General features: G+C 29.2%; 1 protein-coding gene across 1 annotated transcript; it reads right to left on the bottom strand.

Annotated features, from left to right (window-relative positions):
- Window positions 1–456: 456 nt before the first annotated feature.
- On the bottom strand, window positions 457–9303 carry LOC107629837 (kihadalactone A synthase LFS). The gene is made up of 11 exons (XM_088501396.1): window positions 9154–9303; window positions 8891–9083; window positions 8282–8359; window positions 8047–8098; window positions 7574–7692; window positions 6785–6882; window positions 5974–6032; window positions 5816–5872; window positions 5691–5736; window positions 4244–4323; window positions 457–823 (listed from the first exon to the last, which is right to left on the bottom strand). The coding sequence occupies exons 1-11, from the start codon at window positions 9229–9231 to the stop codon at window positions 733–735; spliced, it is 951 nt and encodes a 316-aa protein (XP_088357522.1). The 5' UTR covers window positions 9232–9303; the 3' UTR covers window positions 457–732.
- Between the last annotated feature and the right edge of the window lie 8229 nt (window positions 9304–17532).

Genomic DNA, 17532 nt, shown 5'->3' with positions numbered 1-17532 from the left:
TATTAATTCTCCCTTATATCTACAATTCTACATAGATTGTAAAACTATAGACCCATCTTTGTTGGAATCGAAAAATAAAACCTCGTAGCAGAAATGAAAGAGGGAGTATAAATCCTCTCCAATGAAAAAAAAAATGAAAAAAAAAAAAACTGAATGGTGTCCAATGTTTAAAGGTGAGAGATCACACTTTAGTCTCTCAAGTGTTAAAAAAACTGGAGAAAATCCATTTCCTATCCTATAAACTACATTAAATATGCACTCTTTTTCTTCCCCACAGTAAAAATTATAGAATGCATCAATGCTCAGTTAATTCAAATTGTTCAGCATTTACTTTCCACCAGTTCAAGCATAATCAAATGAGAAAAAAAAAATTATCCAAAAGAGAAATACTCAAATGTTAATAGAGACATAGAGTAATAGGTGAATAAAGACATGACCAATAACAAAACAATAATCTTAAACAGAAATTAATTTATACTTTAATTTAAAACATCACCGTTATAATGAGCACAATCAACCAGACTATTAATTCCTCCAGAATTGAAACAATTGAAGAGAAATTAATCAAATCCTACTTTATTTAGAAGGCTGACAACATAAAGAACGACACTGTACCGTGCAATAAGCTATTAACTATAATACATTTTCTAGTAGCTAGTCATTATTATGAATTTAAACTGAAGCAGGGTCTTCTGGTTTATCCCGTGCCCTTTAACAAAGCCTTTGGTTTCTTCAATTGGATGAGCATTTTAGCTCCTTTTCAGAGCCATATGTGAGCCTGAACCGCTCATTAAGGTAGTCCCCACTACGAATTGGAGGGAATCTGCACCAAACATTGCCAAATATGCTTATAGCATCTTATTGCGTGTAAAGGTAAAATTTTGAACAAAATGTATGCATACATATGTCGTGAATGTATAGCTTTCTTTAAAGAATCCAATTAACGTTGGAATAATATTTGTCCATTGTCTCTTTTGTGTGGCCATGTTTGTTTGACTTTTAGCCTGTGCAGATTGGTAATGGAAATTGTACCCCACTCTGTAATTTTGGATTTAGTTTTGAGTTTTGATCCACTTTCAATGAAACAGCTACTTTCATGCTATCAAAATTAGAATCTATATCTGTACCGCTTTTTCTTTCATCTTGGTTCAGTCTGACTAGTCTCTACTGACTAATTCAAAAGAATCCTACCAATGGAGATTTTAATTAAACCCTTAGCAACTCCAATGCTGCTCATCCTAAGAGCAATTCCAATGGGATAAAAGTGGAGACCCTTCTCTGACATAGAAGGACTTTGAAGCGTTGGAGTGAAAAGGAATGCAATTCCTTCACGTGGACCAAGAAGGGGAGTCCCTTCTCAGAGGGACTCTTGCATTCCAATCAAGTTTGGACACATGGCAAATAAGTAAAAATAAATTAAAATATATAACATATATATTAAATTAATAATTAAATTATATTAAATAATTATATTTTTATTTAATTAAAAATTTATATTAATAAATTAACTATAATTAATAATTATATTTTTATTTAATTAATAATTTATATTAATTATTTAAATCATAATTAATATAAATAATTATGCTAAATTAATATTAAATATTATTTATAATGTTATATTAAATTAGAATTAATTAAATTTGTTTACATAAAAAAAACTTGATTGAACACATATGTAAATTTCACAATATTTGTCGTCAACTATAGATTTGCATTATGTTTTTCTTTATATAATTTTACAAATTAGTTTAATTTTGAATTATATATTGCGTATTATTATTATGTATGAAGTTATTAATTTTTTTTAATATTAATATTTTTTAATGATAAATTATTTTTAAATTTATAAATTTTAATAATATTATTGTAAAAAATAGTAACTATATTAATTTTAATTAATTAATTAATTAAGTGGGACCACAATAGGGACTAAAATTAGTTCTTCCTAATGGAGAAGAGAAAGATGCTTTGAGTTCCTATTTACTGTTTATGACGCAAAAGCTGATGTAGAGTTACTTTTTATGACAGGTGGGGTATAAATAGGGATTGGGATGAGTTCTCTACTGGAGATGGTCTAAGAGCACCTCCAATGGTGAGTTCCTCTTTGACTTTTTTCTGACATATAGGAACTCTAACCATTGGAGGAGAGAAGGAGTGAGTTCCCGCATAAGGATCAAAATAAGGGAGTCCCTCTAAGCAGGGACTCAAATTAACCAATAATAACTTGCCATTTGGCAAGTTATTATAAAAAAATAATAATATAAAATCTGAAATAATTAAATAATTAAATAATAATTAAGTTAGTAATAATTATAATAAAAATTATATTAAATAATTATATTTTTATTTAATTAATAATTTATATTAATTATTTATATTATAATTAATATTGAATATTATTTATATTATTATATTAAATTATAATTAATTAAATTTACTTACATTAAAAAATAAATTTAATTTTTATACCTTATAAAATAATTTTTAGTTGAGTTGGTTATTTTTATTTTTAAAATTTAAAATGCTAATGATATTATTAAAATTAGCAGTTGTAAACACAAAACTATAAATTAGTATAATCTCGAATTATATATTGTGTATTATTATTATATATGAATTTATTTAATATTAATATCTTTTAATAATGAATTATTTTTAAATTTATAAATTCAAATAATTATTGAAAAAAATTAATTATATTAATTTTAAGTATTTTAATTAATTAATTAAGTGGGACCACAATAGGGACTAAAGTTAGTTCCTCCTAATGGAGAAGAGATAGATGCTTTGAGTTCCTATTTATTGTTTATGACGCAAAAACTGATGTGGAGTTACTTTTTATGACAGGTGGGCCATAAACAGGAATTGGGATGAGTTCCCTAACGAAGATGGTCTAAGTTTCTCCTCTGACATAAGGGCACTTTTGCCCATTGGAGTGTGAACTCAAATGAATTCCTTCACATGGATCGATGAGAAAAGTTCCTAGTACACGTCAACAAATATTTGACACGTGGAATGTCAATAAAAAATTAAATATATGAAATTATCATTGTATTGTATACATATATATTATGACCGTTGCATATTACATATAAATAAATTAAAATATATATTACATACATATTATATGTATGTTAATTAATTTTGCAAATTAGTTTAATTATATTTTTTTATATTAAGTAATTTTATAAATTAGTTTAAATTAATTATTATAATAATTAATTATATTACATCATTATATCTCTATTTAATTAATAATTATAATAATTAATAGTGAATTATTTTTGAATTTATAAATTTTAATAATATTATTGTAAAAAAATAATAACTACATTAATTTTAATTATTTTAATTAATTAATTAATTAAATGGGACCACAATAGAGACTAAAGTTAATTTCTTTTTATGGAGAAGAAAGAAATGTTTTGAATTCCTATTTCCTCTTTATGATGCAAAAGCTTATGTGAAATTACTTTTATGACAGGCGAGTCATAAAAAGGGATTTGGATGAGTTTCCCACTGAAAATTGTTTAAGAAAAATGCAGAGAATAATATTGTCCATCAGGATTTAAATACGATAGACTTGTCCCTCACTATTCGAAAAAAATAGTGACTCCTTTCTCCCCTTTCTTTCTCCCTTCCCCTTCCCCTTCCCCTTCCCCTTCCCCATCCCCAGTCTGCTCTGCTTTTTATTTTCTAAATTTGTCATACTAACCTTCTTATGGCGTATCTTTTCCCTTTTGTGGTGTTTTTAGTTATTTTTATGGTTGGTTTTGGTACGATGATGTGGGAGAAAGATCATTTAAGGGACGTTTTTTGTCCATAAAAATATTTAAAATATTCAGATCTATGCGGAGAAAAAGAGGAGGTATTTTACTGTGTTACACACTTGGACCCTTCTGTGTAGATTTAGAAAAAAAGAAGATTAACATTTGTCTTTATTTTTATTTATTAAAATTCATTGTAATCGAACACTGCACCTGCTTTCAACCTTTAGTTCAACATAGAGAATATTTATTTTCTTTTCTAAATATAGAATTAATGTTTTATATGCAATTTGTAAGTACGGCTATTTTTATGAATGAAACTTTTTTTTCTCTATAAAAAGAAAAAGAAATGAGCTTGTTGGATCGGAGAAGATTAGGTCATTTTCAAATGTTAAAGACTATACTTTGTCTCCAGTGATTTTGGTCAGGTCATGGTCAGGGACGAGATTAGGAGTTTATAAATTTGTTAATACCTTGGGGGAGATGATTCGCTGCAGCAACTTTCAAAGCATTCAACCACACAATCTGAGGGTGGGTCCAAGAAGAATGCCATCTACAAAATTACATGTTAATCATATTTCGTTAGAATGCATAATCAAAATCATGCTAAGTTCTAATTGACTACATGAGCTAATAATAAACACCATTATGATGAAGCCAAATTTATAGGGTATTTGGTAGAAAGAAACAATATCACACAATCTATGACATCAGAAAAATCCGTGTCCAATGTTTTTTCAATAAATAAACGTTGAGTAAAACCTCAAATTGATTCCCTAAACTTTTTTGAAGTGATCACTTTAATCCCTGATATTTGTTTATTAGCTATTAGTCTCTTAATTTTCAAAAATTGCGAAACAAATCAATCTGTTTTGGTAAGTTTTTGATAGTTTGGAATTGGGATTAAAATGTCCTCTTTGCAAGTTTAGGGATTAATCTATCTCACAATAAAAAATTAAGAACTAATGACTAATGAACAAAATGAAGGACTAATATGGAATTAATTAATGCATGTCCTATCTCTGCTCTCAACTACCCATTTCAATAATATCCATGCAAAAATATTCAGTTTAAAATTCTTCATATCCTCCAGAGAAAGACATGTGGCACACATTGGGCAATTTCATCTAGCATAATGAATCAGGTAGTTCACCGTCCAAAATTTTTAACATTTTTTTGTCACTAGAATTTGTATGTGATCACGCTTTCAACATGGACCCATATAAATAATGTTTGTATGAAAGGAAGTTATGTCATTTATCAGTATCATCATTTGTTACAAATCAAATAATGGATGTATTCTATACTAGTCAATTACCCATGCGTAAAATAAGTGTGAAGAACACACAACAGTCAACATTTCTAAGGGTCATTTAGGATTGAATTTTGAAAAAAAAGTATCTTTTTTATTTTTTTAAAAAAATATTTTATATTTGGAAAGACTTTTTAAGAGAGAATTTTCAAATATTAAAAATGTCTTTTACTTCTAATTTTATTCTAAAATCAAAGTATTGTTGACATTTAGAAAAAAACAAAAAATTTATTTTTTTTAAAGATGTATCTAAATATATTTAAAATTTAATAAAGTATTTTTTTCACTCAAAGAAGCCAATCCAAACAAACACTTAATCCATCCAGGATGGTACGAAGAATAAGTACTCCTTCCATTCCATATTGGCCGTCATTTTCTTTTTTTGGTAGTTGGTACACTCAAAAATCACGATTTTAATACAAATTGTATCTAGATATTTATGAAATACTAAAAAAAATGTAAAAAAAGATTGTCAGTGTTGACCAACGGCAGTAAAAGAATATTTATAAATTTAATCAAACCATCATAAGTCATCATTCTAGAATATAAATTAAAGGGCAACAACAAAGTAAGGAAACTGAAGAAGTGATCAGTAAAGTAGTAATTACCGAATAACGCTCCTTTCCAGTTGGAATGACTCTGTGAAGTGTTGACCTACAAGAGTAATATGACAAAAGTTGAGAATAAACATAACAAAATAGCTCCTTTTAAGTTGTTCGATGATGGATTTTACCGGTATATACAATTTGTCCACCTCTCCATCAAGTCCCCAATGTTCACAATAAAGGCCCTGTGGAATGCAAAATTTTAGTGCAAAATAGTCTACAATAGTACAGTCTTTAGATAATATAATTCAGTTTGTTTACCAAAATTTCATACTCATGAACTCACCCTTCTACATGAGACACATCCTCCCAGACTCGAGGTTGCTTGAACTTCTCCTTACAGATCTGTAATACAAGATTTTAAAAATTAGAAATTAGGTTAAATTACAATGAGCTCCACCAAGGTTGAGTAGATATTACACATAACACCCCCCATGACTATTAGTACAATGTAACACAAGGCATCTTTGAAGTTTGAGTAACATTGACCTTGCTAAAGTTTAGGTGACATGGTACCTAACACCAGGTATTTTGTAAACAAATAAGAGGCCAGTGAAAATATGACAAATCAGAGGGAATCATGTGTAATACCTAAACTTGAGGAAGGTCAGTGTAATTTACTCTAAAACTTGTATGATATACCCCCAATGAATGAACTGTAAGGGAAGGAATCAAAGGAGAGGAAGCTGTTAGTCACAAACTGTAGACGTGGCAGTCCAAAATGTTAGAATTTTTATATTTTATGTGGTCCAATCTTATTAATATGGTAGCAGATAATTATAAAAACACAATGTAATCCATCATTGTTGATGAATTAGAAGAGTCCATTTGGCTTAAGATTGAACATTGGCTATGGCTGGAAGTAGGTAGATCATCATTTTTCCACTTACGTGGAATACTGTGACTAAGAACTTCTGGCACGAAAGTCGAGAGGAAGACTCAGGATGCATCAGGAATCCAATTAGATTTGCAATCAGAATCCTCATACAAGGAGAATAGAATTTTCTGCTTGTAAGGAGTTCAACTCCATGTCTTCTTTAATGCCTATGACTTGTTGCAATCCTAGATTATTAGGTACACTAAAGGAAGATGAGAACCTGCAGTCCCGGAACACCGTCGGTCACCAAGAGAGTGATCATGCCATAATCTGAATGAGCAGAGGCACCACATAACTCTTCATATGATCCCAATTCACCTGATGCAATTGGAAGGCATGTTACCAAAGTGAAAATATCACATAGGATATAATTTGTTTGTAAAACACCCCTATAGGGTCAATCATATAACAGTAATAAAACAGCATTAAAAACTCAGAATATAAAACACACTTCAATTGATTGCCACCATAGTTGAAGTTTCTTTGACTCTGGTCTAGCCACAAAGTAGAAATTAACAGTAGAAGGATATATTTTAGAATCAGATAATTTGTTTGGAAACCTTGTCCTAAGGCCCAATGCACAGAACACTAATAGCAAAGCAGAAAGAACTTATTCTAAAATAAAAATACAACCTTCAGTTACCACCAGAAGTGCATTTTCTCTGATCGAGATCTACCAAAGGGAGTATGTGCAACAAATAAAGTTAAAATATACAATATAAAATTCATTGAATACATGGCATTATGTATTTTAAATTGGATTACACAGAATGGTGCCCATGTTCATGTGCAGAGTAGTTCATGGCATCAAAATCAATACATGAAAACAAGGAATTTATGTTCCCACTTCTAAATTCAAAATGCCGTTTTGGCCAGGAAGTAACTATAATATAATATAACAAGTGAAATGAAGTAAAAATCAACATAAAATATAGTATTTGAGGCACTTTTAACAAACTTAGACATAAATACATGGTATCCTATTAAGGTCAGGGAAATGTTAATAAACCTGGATAATGCAAAAGGCGAAGAAAAGCTGCTGGTTTGTTTAAGGCTGTCTTCTCAAAAAAATCATCATCCAGATTTAGGGACAGAGCTATTAGAGACATCAGCTTTCTCCCGGCTTCCCTGGAGATGAATAGAAAAACAGTCAAATTCTAAATCTAAACATCATAACAAAAGAAAGAACCAAAGAAAATGTAAACGTGAATATGAATGCCCACCCATCCTTTTCTTCAGTATATACAATAATACCCCACATAGAAACAAACTCTCACTAAATAAAAAGGCATGAATAAAGCTCTTGATAAAAAGAAGTTAATTTTTTGTTTTTGGTACAAACACTATGTGGAACAAAAATAGAAACCTAAAAAAAAATAGATATTCAGTTTTCACATTCTTAGGAACAAATATTAAGGTTTCCATTTTATATTTTCCGGAATGTAAAATCTCACAGTTCATATCAAATTATCGGTAACTTACAACAATTTCCATATTAAGGATTCCATTGTAGGTCTCCAATCTGGTAACAGTTCTGGAGTGTCCATAACAGAAAAGGGGAAAACAAAAACGAAACAAAAATCTCATGTTAAGTCGATACAAAATAATAACAGGTGGAGAAGTAAGCGTGTTATCACCCACGAAAAATTCAACCAACACAAATTAACATACTCACTGCCTCACAGGTATATTATAAGGATAAGTAAATAAGCCACACCTTGAGAAGGCCATTGATTCAGGTTAACACTACTGCTATCTTCCAAATTACCAATGTAATAGCTCTCTTTTGCGTCACCTGGTTAAAAGGAATCATCACACAAGTTACCAGATTTTGCTAAAAGTATCCTAAGTGTATTAGTTGAATATAAGTAATGTACCTAAAGACTGAAGATTGTTCATTTTATAATTAAAAACAATAAAAATAATGGCATTGTGTACAATACACACTTCTTTAAATTCATCCAACTTCACTCCCCACTAAACAAATTCCCATTAAATATACCCAAGCTAAAGCTTTCAACCTTTCATGTGTTTAATGCCCAATTTTGGTATATACAAGCGGATATTATTTTGACACCAATATTTTAACAACGCAATCTCTTAATATTTTGTTAATTTAAAAAAATTTCAAACACACAATTAATTAACAAGGTGCAGAAATGTCGGGTGTGCCAATTGTGTTTTCTTTTTAGCGTCATTAAAAAAATCAACCATCTTGTTTTCTCAATAAAAATCTTCCACCTTTGTGTGTACTGTTCATGAGTACCAACACCCTTGTTAGCAAAACCCCCCGCCCCCAAAAAAATGAAGAAAATGGAATATTAACCTTTGGAGTGTGAAGAGGGATCAAGGTTCTCAGAGTAGAGAGGAGTGTAACCCCTGTATTCCTTGCGTGACAAGCTCAATTTGTAGTTCAATGGAAATGTGAAGAACTTGGCGCTTTGTTGAAACGCTGAACTCAGAAGCTGGTCGTCAACGCCGTGGTTCACGAGGTAAAAGAATCCATAATCAACGCATGCCTATTCATCACTCATGAAATTCATTATCTTTATCAACGCATGTCAAGTGAGGGATGAAATTAACGGTTACCTGACGAATAGAGTTGGCGGTGGAGAGACGATCAGGTGAGGAAAGGTCTACCATAGGGAGCCTCAGCTTCGTCGCCATTACCAATTCTTATTTCTTTCTTTGTTGTTTCAGCAGTGGCGCTTACTCACTTCAGTGGGTTTGGTTCGGCCAGTAAAATCAGCCATTTATTTGTGTATAAATATGAATGGTTTAATTTATTTTTAATGTATATTTATATTTTAATATGTATTTTATATTTGTGATTAATTTTAATGACTGATTTTAATGTATACGTAGCATAAATAGAATTATAGATGTTCTATAGTAAGACATTTATATTTTTTTTTCAAAAAAATAAGAGAAAATATTGAAAAAATTATTCTAAAAAATCGTTAGGAAGATTTAATTATTAAAAAGGATCTTTAATATTAAAATTATTAACAAGAATCAAATCTTTTTATAATATTTAAGAAGGCAAACTAAATTTTTTTATAAGAAGATAAATATATCTTTAATTATTTTTTAATTTATTTTTTATAATCTTTATGTTGATAAATCTTATTTCTCTTAAAATTTTAGTAATTTTTATTAATTATTTATTTATTTTTATTTATTTTTATTTATTTTTTTATTTTTGTGATCTGAAAAAAATCATAAAAGTAAAAAATAAATAAATAATAAAAATTACTAAAATTTTAAAAAAAATAAAAATTGTTAATTTAAAAATTATAAAAAATAAATAAATAAATAGTTAAGAATTAATATTTTAATAATTAAATCTCTCTAACGATTTTTTAGAGTAATTTTTTTTAAATTAATTAATTAATTAATCCCAAATGAATATTCATACATATCTATATAGCATGCATACAACATATATTAAAGATTATAAAAAATAGTTAAGGATATATTTATCTCCTTATAAAAATATTTGATTCTTCTTCTTAAATATTATAAAAAGATTTAGTCATTTTTAATAATTTTAGTATTAAAGGTCCTTTTTAATAATTAAATCTTTCTAACGGTCCTTTAGAATAATTTTTCCTTTAAAATTTGAAAGAGTATGAGATAATACTTAATTTGGTCTCTAATTCCCTAAATTTGCATGTAAGTTTTCATTTAGTCTCTAAAGTTTTAATTGTTTTTATTTAGTTTTCAAATTTTGTGAACATAACTCATATTAGTCCTTGAAACAATTTTCAACGTACAAACATTAACGGAACACTATCGTGAACAGTCGGATGCCATACTAAACTTTGTAAAATGACGGTGTTTTAGTTTTGGCACTCAAATAACCCAAAAACAACATCGTAAATGGTGTTTATTAAAATTTTACCTAACAAAATAAGTGATACGATGCCTTTTTGAGCTATTTAAATGCCAAAACCAAAACTGCACCATTTTACAAGTTCTAACGTGACATTCGATAGTCTATAACAACGCTCCATTAACATTTTTATACTAAAAATCGTCTTAGGGACTAATGCGAGGCACGTTTATTAACTTTAGAGACTAAATAGAGGCAATTGAAATCTCAAAAACTAAATTGAGACTCGCGTACAAGTTTAAAGACTAAATTGAATATTAACTCGATCTTTTTTAGATCGACAATGTGTACAATAGAAACCATCATCAAAATTAATTATTAGTATAAAATATAAAATAAATTCAATTAAATTAATCTAAATTAATAAAAATACTTACATAAAGTATATCTAAATTATATATTTCTTCTTTTTGTATTTTTCCTTTTATTTATGTTTTTTGTCCTGAGTTTTTTTGTCGTCATTCTTCTATTGCTATTATTATTATCACATTTTTTTATTTTTTCTCCTTCTCTATAGCGTTACGAAATATTTTTAATTTTTTTATTCTTCTTACGAAGATAAAACAAAAAAATTAAAATAAGAAGAAGATAAGTAAAAAAAAATAAAAAAGATGATGATAATGATGAAGAGGATCAAAAGAAAAAAAATTTTAAATTGTGTAAAATTTATCAAAAAATAATACTAAAATTTTTTGAATTTGACACATAAAATTTTTGAATGTTTATATCAAAATTTTTTAATGGTAACACTGACATTTTTTTTAACTAATTAAAAATGATCAAACATAAATAAATACGAAAATATCTTAAAAATAGCACCGAAATTTTTTAATTATGACACCGAAATTTTTTCGAACATATCTTCTTCTAGTACTTTTTTTTTTCTCTCAGCATCTTTTTTTTTATGTTTTGCTATTGATACAAATTCTTTTTTTATATTTTCTTATGGTTTACTTCCAGAATAGAAAATTTTATCTATATAAATTTATTTTAAAGTTGAATTGTTTACTTCTAAGTCTTAAATAATAAACTGTCTTGCAATGTGACGTGAAAATAAATTAAAAATATGTGTTTATCGTGATAAAATTTATATGTTTTATATAATAAATTTTGGTGTCATTTTTATTTTATTTAAAAAATTTTGGTGCATTATCATCATCATTTTTTTTGTGTTTTGTTTTTCTTTTTTATTCTTTTCCTTCATAAATTTTTTTAAAAGTATACAAACAAATAAATAAAACAAAGAAGATAAATAAGAACAAAAATAAAAAGAACGTATAAGATCAAGAAAAAAATGATGTTGACGATGATGTAAAAAAAAAGAAAATAAAAGAGATAAAAAAATTAAATGAGAGAAGAGGAAAGGATGAAGAGAAAAATAAATAAATAAATAAATAAAGAAAAAATATATATATATATAATTTGATTGAATTTGGTTAAAAAAGTTTGGTTGTCTAAAATTATTATAAAATATGTTAAAATACAATAATTAATTTTAGCAGTTAATTTTAGAGTATATATAATAATTTTTTTCTTGCATTGCACCTAGTTTATTTTTTAATTTAATCAAGAGTTTGTTTTGATATAGTAGTGTTGTAAAAGATTTTATATAGTTATTCACTAATATTTATTATAATTATTCATGAAATTAATATAAAAAAATATTATTTTTATTGATAAGACACTATATGATTATATATATATATATATTATATACATAGTATATTAAAATTAAATTCTTTAATTAAAAATCTTATATATATATATATATATATATATATATATATATATATATTATACATAGTACATTAAAATTAAATTCTTTAATTAAAAATCTAATAAAAATATCGGTTGACAAGAGTTGAATAAAATATTTTTGGTCTTTTTAACACATAAACTTAATAAAATTTATATTTTATTTTTTATTAAATTTTATATTTATATTATCATACTTTTTAGGAAAATTGACTTTTATTTTTAAGATTATGTAATAGTTTTGATGTATTATTTTGTAAATTAAAAAATTAAAAAATAAATATAAATAAGTGTCGTTAAGGGTCAATATGCTCTGTTAGAATTTCTAACTTAATAGAATTCTTGTGTCGTCAAAGTCAACGTTTTCTACACATACCATAGTTTTATTCTTAACTCAGAGTCATCATACAACGCAGGTTCTTCTGTATCTTTTTTTCTTGACATTACCTTCCAGAATCATGGCAGAAAGTGGAGGGAATTAATTAGCTCCGTTCCTTTGAGTAACGAAGAGAGTGATGATGTAATACAATTGTCAGAGGAGGATATAAAGGGGACTATTTATAATTGCATTAAAAGTCTAGTTGAAAGATTTTTTAGCTAATAAATCCTTTTCAACCGGAACCATGGATAGGTCGCTTAAAGAAATTTGGGAGAGGCCAGTAAAAAGGGGATATGCATTGGAGAACAATTAATCAATGAGATAACAATATGAACCCAATTTTGGGGCTTCTTGAAACCTTTAAGATGTTGGAGGTTGCTCGAAAGATTGGTGAAGGGCTCGTTCAGGTGATGGATGTGAGATTGTTTGATGTTAAAGGGAGAGAGACACGTATCATCAAAGCAAGGGTGGTTATTGATGGAAATCAAGCTGTAAAAGACTCTCTTAAAGTCGCTGGTCCTGACAAGTCTTCAATTAGAGTGGCGGTTCGGTATGAAAGGCTAGGGACGGTATGTACGTACTATGTAACTATAGGTTATGACCATAAAATATGTGTTATATTTTTGGAGAATATAAAGAAAAATAGGTTAAGGGAGGATAAGATAGGAGAACGGATAAGAGCTGATCAAATTGGTATAAGGATGGAGACAAAAGAGGATGAAGGGGGAAAGGGAGAAAAGAGCTTTCAAGCGGGTCATCCCCTTCCCAGAAGAAACTGCTCCCAAACTACATGGTAAATGAGTTTTAAACTTGAGTGTCAAAGACAAAAAAAAGTACGATCAAGTAGTCAAGAGTCTCACCAGGAATAAAAGATGTGATGAGAAAAATGAGAACAATAGGAGTATAAAGGATGCTATGGTTATAAGCTCGAATCAGATTCAGTTAGGAGGAACAAGTAGTTCCAAACGAAGCATGCTAACACAGGGGTCCTAACTTAAAACTGCATGCCAAGTACTCCTACTGCTGAATACTCCATCAAATATAGAAGATTGAAACAGATGACTAGATCAAACCATGGAGGGATGGAAATGCTGTCCAAGACTAAAAGAAGGGAAAAAATAAACTAGAGATAGTTTCAGAATCATTAACTAAAGGAGTTGTTGGAGATATGGATCAAAAGATGGCGGAGGGTGTCAGCACTTTAGTGGCACCCATGCACTATAAGAGTCCTAATGTAGAACTGTTGGGGTTTGGAGAGACCTTTGACACTTTTATCTATAAAACTAAAAACCAATCTCGAATGATAGAACATAAAGTCAGATCATGCAGATATCAAAGTTTCACATTAGTGGTCCCGAATGAAACATTAGGAGGAATGGCTCTAGCATGAAAAGATCATGTGGAGGTACACATTCTATTTCAAAACTCTTTTTCAATAATTGCTTCGGTTAAAGATGAGAATAAGAATGTGAGTTGGGGGTTGGTTGGAGTTTATTTAAGCACTAATGAGCTGACTCAAATAAATCAATTCGAAGAACACTCTTTTCGACTTTTAGTAATATGAAGTTAGCTTTATAATTTTGGATGACTTTACAAATTATGGAGAAAATAAGGGAGTGAATATGAGGTCTGATACCTCTATTGAAAATTTTAATGGTTTTATTGACGATAATCAATTGGTTGATCTTGGGATGATAGGACAGTATTTCACATGGTCAAATAGAAGGGCTAGAGAGGTATTAATTAGGGAGAGACTTGATCGTTTTATGGCTGGAATGACTTAGAGGGAGACTTATGTAGATGTGATGGTAAGAAGATTATCGAAGAATAGCTCAGATCACGCTCCACTCTTACTTGATTCAAATCCTCCAAGATGGTCTACTAAAAGAATATTTAAATTTCAGGAGTGGTGTGAGATGGAGGATATAAGAGCATTGATAGCGAAAGTTTAGAGTATAGAAGTTAATGGCTCACCTATGTACATTTTGGTACAAAAATTGAAGTGTTGTAAACACCGTCTAGTGCAGTGGCAGCAGCATAACAAATCCAACTCTAAGAAGGTAATTGAAGAACTAAATCTTAGGTTAAAACATTTGAGGACAACGGATAATTTTAGTGGGCTAGAGGTGTTAGAGGTAGAGAAAAAATTAAAAGAGGAGCTATCAAAAAAAGAAAGTTTTTGGAAGAAAATCAAGATGTAAGTGGCTGAAAGAAGGGGATAGTAACACAAAATTCTTTCATTAGAAGTTTCAAGCTAAAAACTAAAAAAATAAAATTTGGAGACTAGTTTGGAATGATGGTGAGATGACTTCAGATCCACAAAATTTTCTTCTGGTGGCAGAAAATTATTTCAAGAAAATATTTTAATCTTCTAACCCATTCTAACCTGGTGACATATTCAACGATTTTAGTCCTCCGATTACAGCTTTTATGAACCGGAGGCTAATGAGACCAATCTCTATGGAGAAAATCAAGAGATCAATTTTTAGCGTTTGTACTCAAGGTATTTCAGGTGAGGATGGCTATACAGCACAATTTTTTTAGTTTTATTGGGACATTATGGGTGGTGATATTTTTAAGGCAGTTCATAGCTTCTTTAGTGGAGGTAAAATATTCAAGACGTTTCACCATATATAGATTTGCTTGATCCCTAAAAATTTAGATGCCAGAGACATGTCACAAGTTAGACCTATTAGCTTATCCTGAGTCTTTTATAAGATTATTTCCAAAATTCTAGTACATAAACTTCAGGAGTTTATAAATAATTTAATAAGTCCAAACCAGAGTGTGTTTTTAAAGGATAGATTAATTTCTAACAATATTCTAATAACTTATGTATGTATGTAATACCTCAAAACTAAGAGGTGTAGATTGAAATGTAAAATGGCTATTAAACTATATATGAGTAAAGCATATGATAAAGTTGAGTGGAATTTTTTATGGTTCATCATAGAGAAAATGAATTTTGGAACCAGATGGATTTCTTGGATCAAAGAATTAGTCACTACTGTTTCTTACTCTGTTCTTGTGGAAGGTCAACCTTATGACTTTTTTAAGCCAACAAGGGGTATTCGGCAAGGAAATCCCTTATCACCTTATTTATTTCTATTCTGTGCAGAAGGATTATCCTATCTATTACACAAGGTATAATAAAATAGGTCTATTTAGGGAATTTAGATTCACAAAAAGTCTCCAACAGTTAATCATCTTCTCTTTGCTGACAACTCTATCTTATTTGGGAAGGCTAATGAGAAATTATGCAACAATATCCTATCTCTACTCAATGAATATGAGATGCTTAGCAAGTAGAAAGTTAACTTGCTAGAAGACAACAGCTAGCAGAGTTACTTAACATAGAGCATGTGGGAGCCTAAGATAAATATCAAGGCCTTCTATCCATTATTCAGAGATATAAAAAGACTATATTCGGTGTAATAAATGATAAAGTTTAGAAAAGAGTTCAGGTTTGGAAGAAAAATTTGTTATCAGCAAGTAGCAGACATGTTTTAATCAAAGTTGTCGGAGAAGCTATTCCAATATATACACTTTCATATTTCAAGCTTCTAGATTCTCTAGTGGAAGAAATACACAGAATTCTAAGACAGTTTTGATGGGGTCAGAAGAGAATGGAGAGAAAGATGGCTTGGGTTAGTTGAAATTGTATGACTAGACCCAAAAAGAAAGGCGGATTGGGATTCAAGGATCTCAGAGCCCAAAACCTAGCCTTGTTGGGTAAACAATTTTGGTGAATTACTACTAAGCCTAATTCGTTACTTGTGCGTATGCTCAAAGGAAAATACTATAGACACACTAACCCCCTTTTGGCAGATAAAGAAAACTAACCTTTCTGGGGTTGGCAAATACTACTGGAGGAAAGAAAAGTGGTAGAAAAGAGTTTGAGATGGAGTATAAGATCTGACACAAATATTCGTATCTGGGAGGACCCATGGTTATCCTCACCCTATCTTTTTAGACTCAGTAACAACAACAATCTAGTAATAGACATCAATTGGGTACATAGTTCACTTACAGTGAATGGAAGATGGAATAAAGAGCTAGTTGAAGCAGTTTTTTTTTTTTCTGACTTCAGTTCGCGAATTCTCTCCCTGCCACTGAACGACGATGGTGAGGATAAGCTTGAATGTGCCTGGAACAAAAGAAAGTAGTACGATGTGGTCTCGGGATACTGGGTGGCTTATGATTTTTTTCATGTGCCAGTTGAGCACCTTCCAACGGTGATGAAGAATTCAACGCTCTAAAAATCAATTTGGGGGGTTAAAAGTACCATCCAAAATAAAAAAATTTATGTGGAGAGTAGCCCATGAAAAATTACATGTACTCAATTTGATCAACCAGAGAATCTCAGATACTTCAGCAATAGGCCCAAGATGCAGAAATGATAACGAAACAATCCTTTACGCCTTGGTGCAATGTAATCCCACTCCTGATATTCGGTCTACTTCTCCTTTTGTGAATACTATAGTGCAAAATAGAACCATGGAGTTTATAGTCTGGTGACAAACGACAAGTAGAGGCATTGGAAGAGGACAATCTTCTATCATTATCATTATCATTATCATTATCATTATCATTATCATTAACACTAATGGGACCCATTATCTTATTAATTCATTCACTATTATGTGGTTTTATGACTATAAATGTCGTTAACAAATATTTTAGAACATTACTTAACATGTTTAATAAAAATAAAAAAGTATGAAAATCAAATAATTAAAATTTTTAATAAGCTAGATGTTAAAAATAAAATTTAACTACTATGTACTTTAAAGGTAGATCTTAACATTATTATCAATAAACCTTTTAAAAATTTTTTATTTTAATAAAAATATAATAAATAAATTAATATATAAATTTGTATACTTTAAAAAAATTTTCAATTAATAATATTACATCTATATTCAGTATTAATATTAAC

This window comes from Arachis ipaensis, chromosome B1, assembly GCF_059453495.1.
Source record: "Arachis ipaensis isolate K30076 ecotype BB chromosome B1, ASM5945349v1, whole genome shotgun sequence".
In the NCBI taxonomy this organism is placed as follows: Eukaryota; Viridiplantae; Streptophyta; class Magnoliopsida; order Fabales; family Fabaceae; genus Arachis; species Arachis ipaensis.
This window is presented reverse-complemented; position numbering and strand designations above follow the sequence as displayed.

What these genes read in the sequence shown, in the direction of transcription:
- LOC107629837 (XM_088501396.1), bottom strand. Translation starts at nt 9,231, where the DNA reads ATGGCGACGAAGCTGAGGCTCCCTATGGTAGACCTTTCCTCACCTGAT. An exon ending in CCGCCAACTCTATTCGTCAG is followed by an intron (nt 9,084 to 9,153) that starts GTAACCGTTAAT and finishes AGTGATGAATAG; the next exon opens with GCATGCGTTGATTATGGATT. An exon ending in CTGGAAAGGAGCGTTATTCG is followed by an intron (nt 4,324 to 5,690) that starts GTAATTACTACT and finishes GTAATTTTGTAG; the next exon opens with ATGGCATTCTTCTTGGACCC.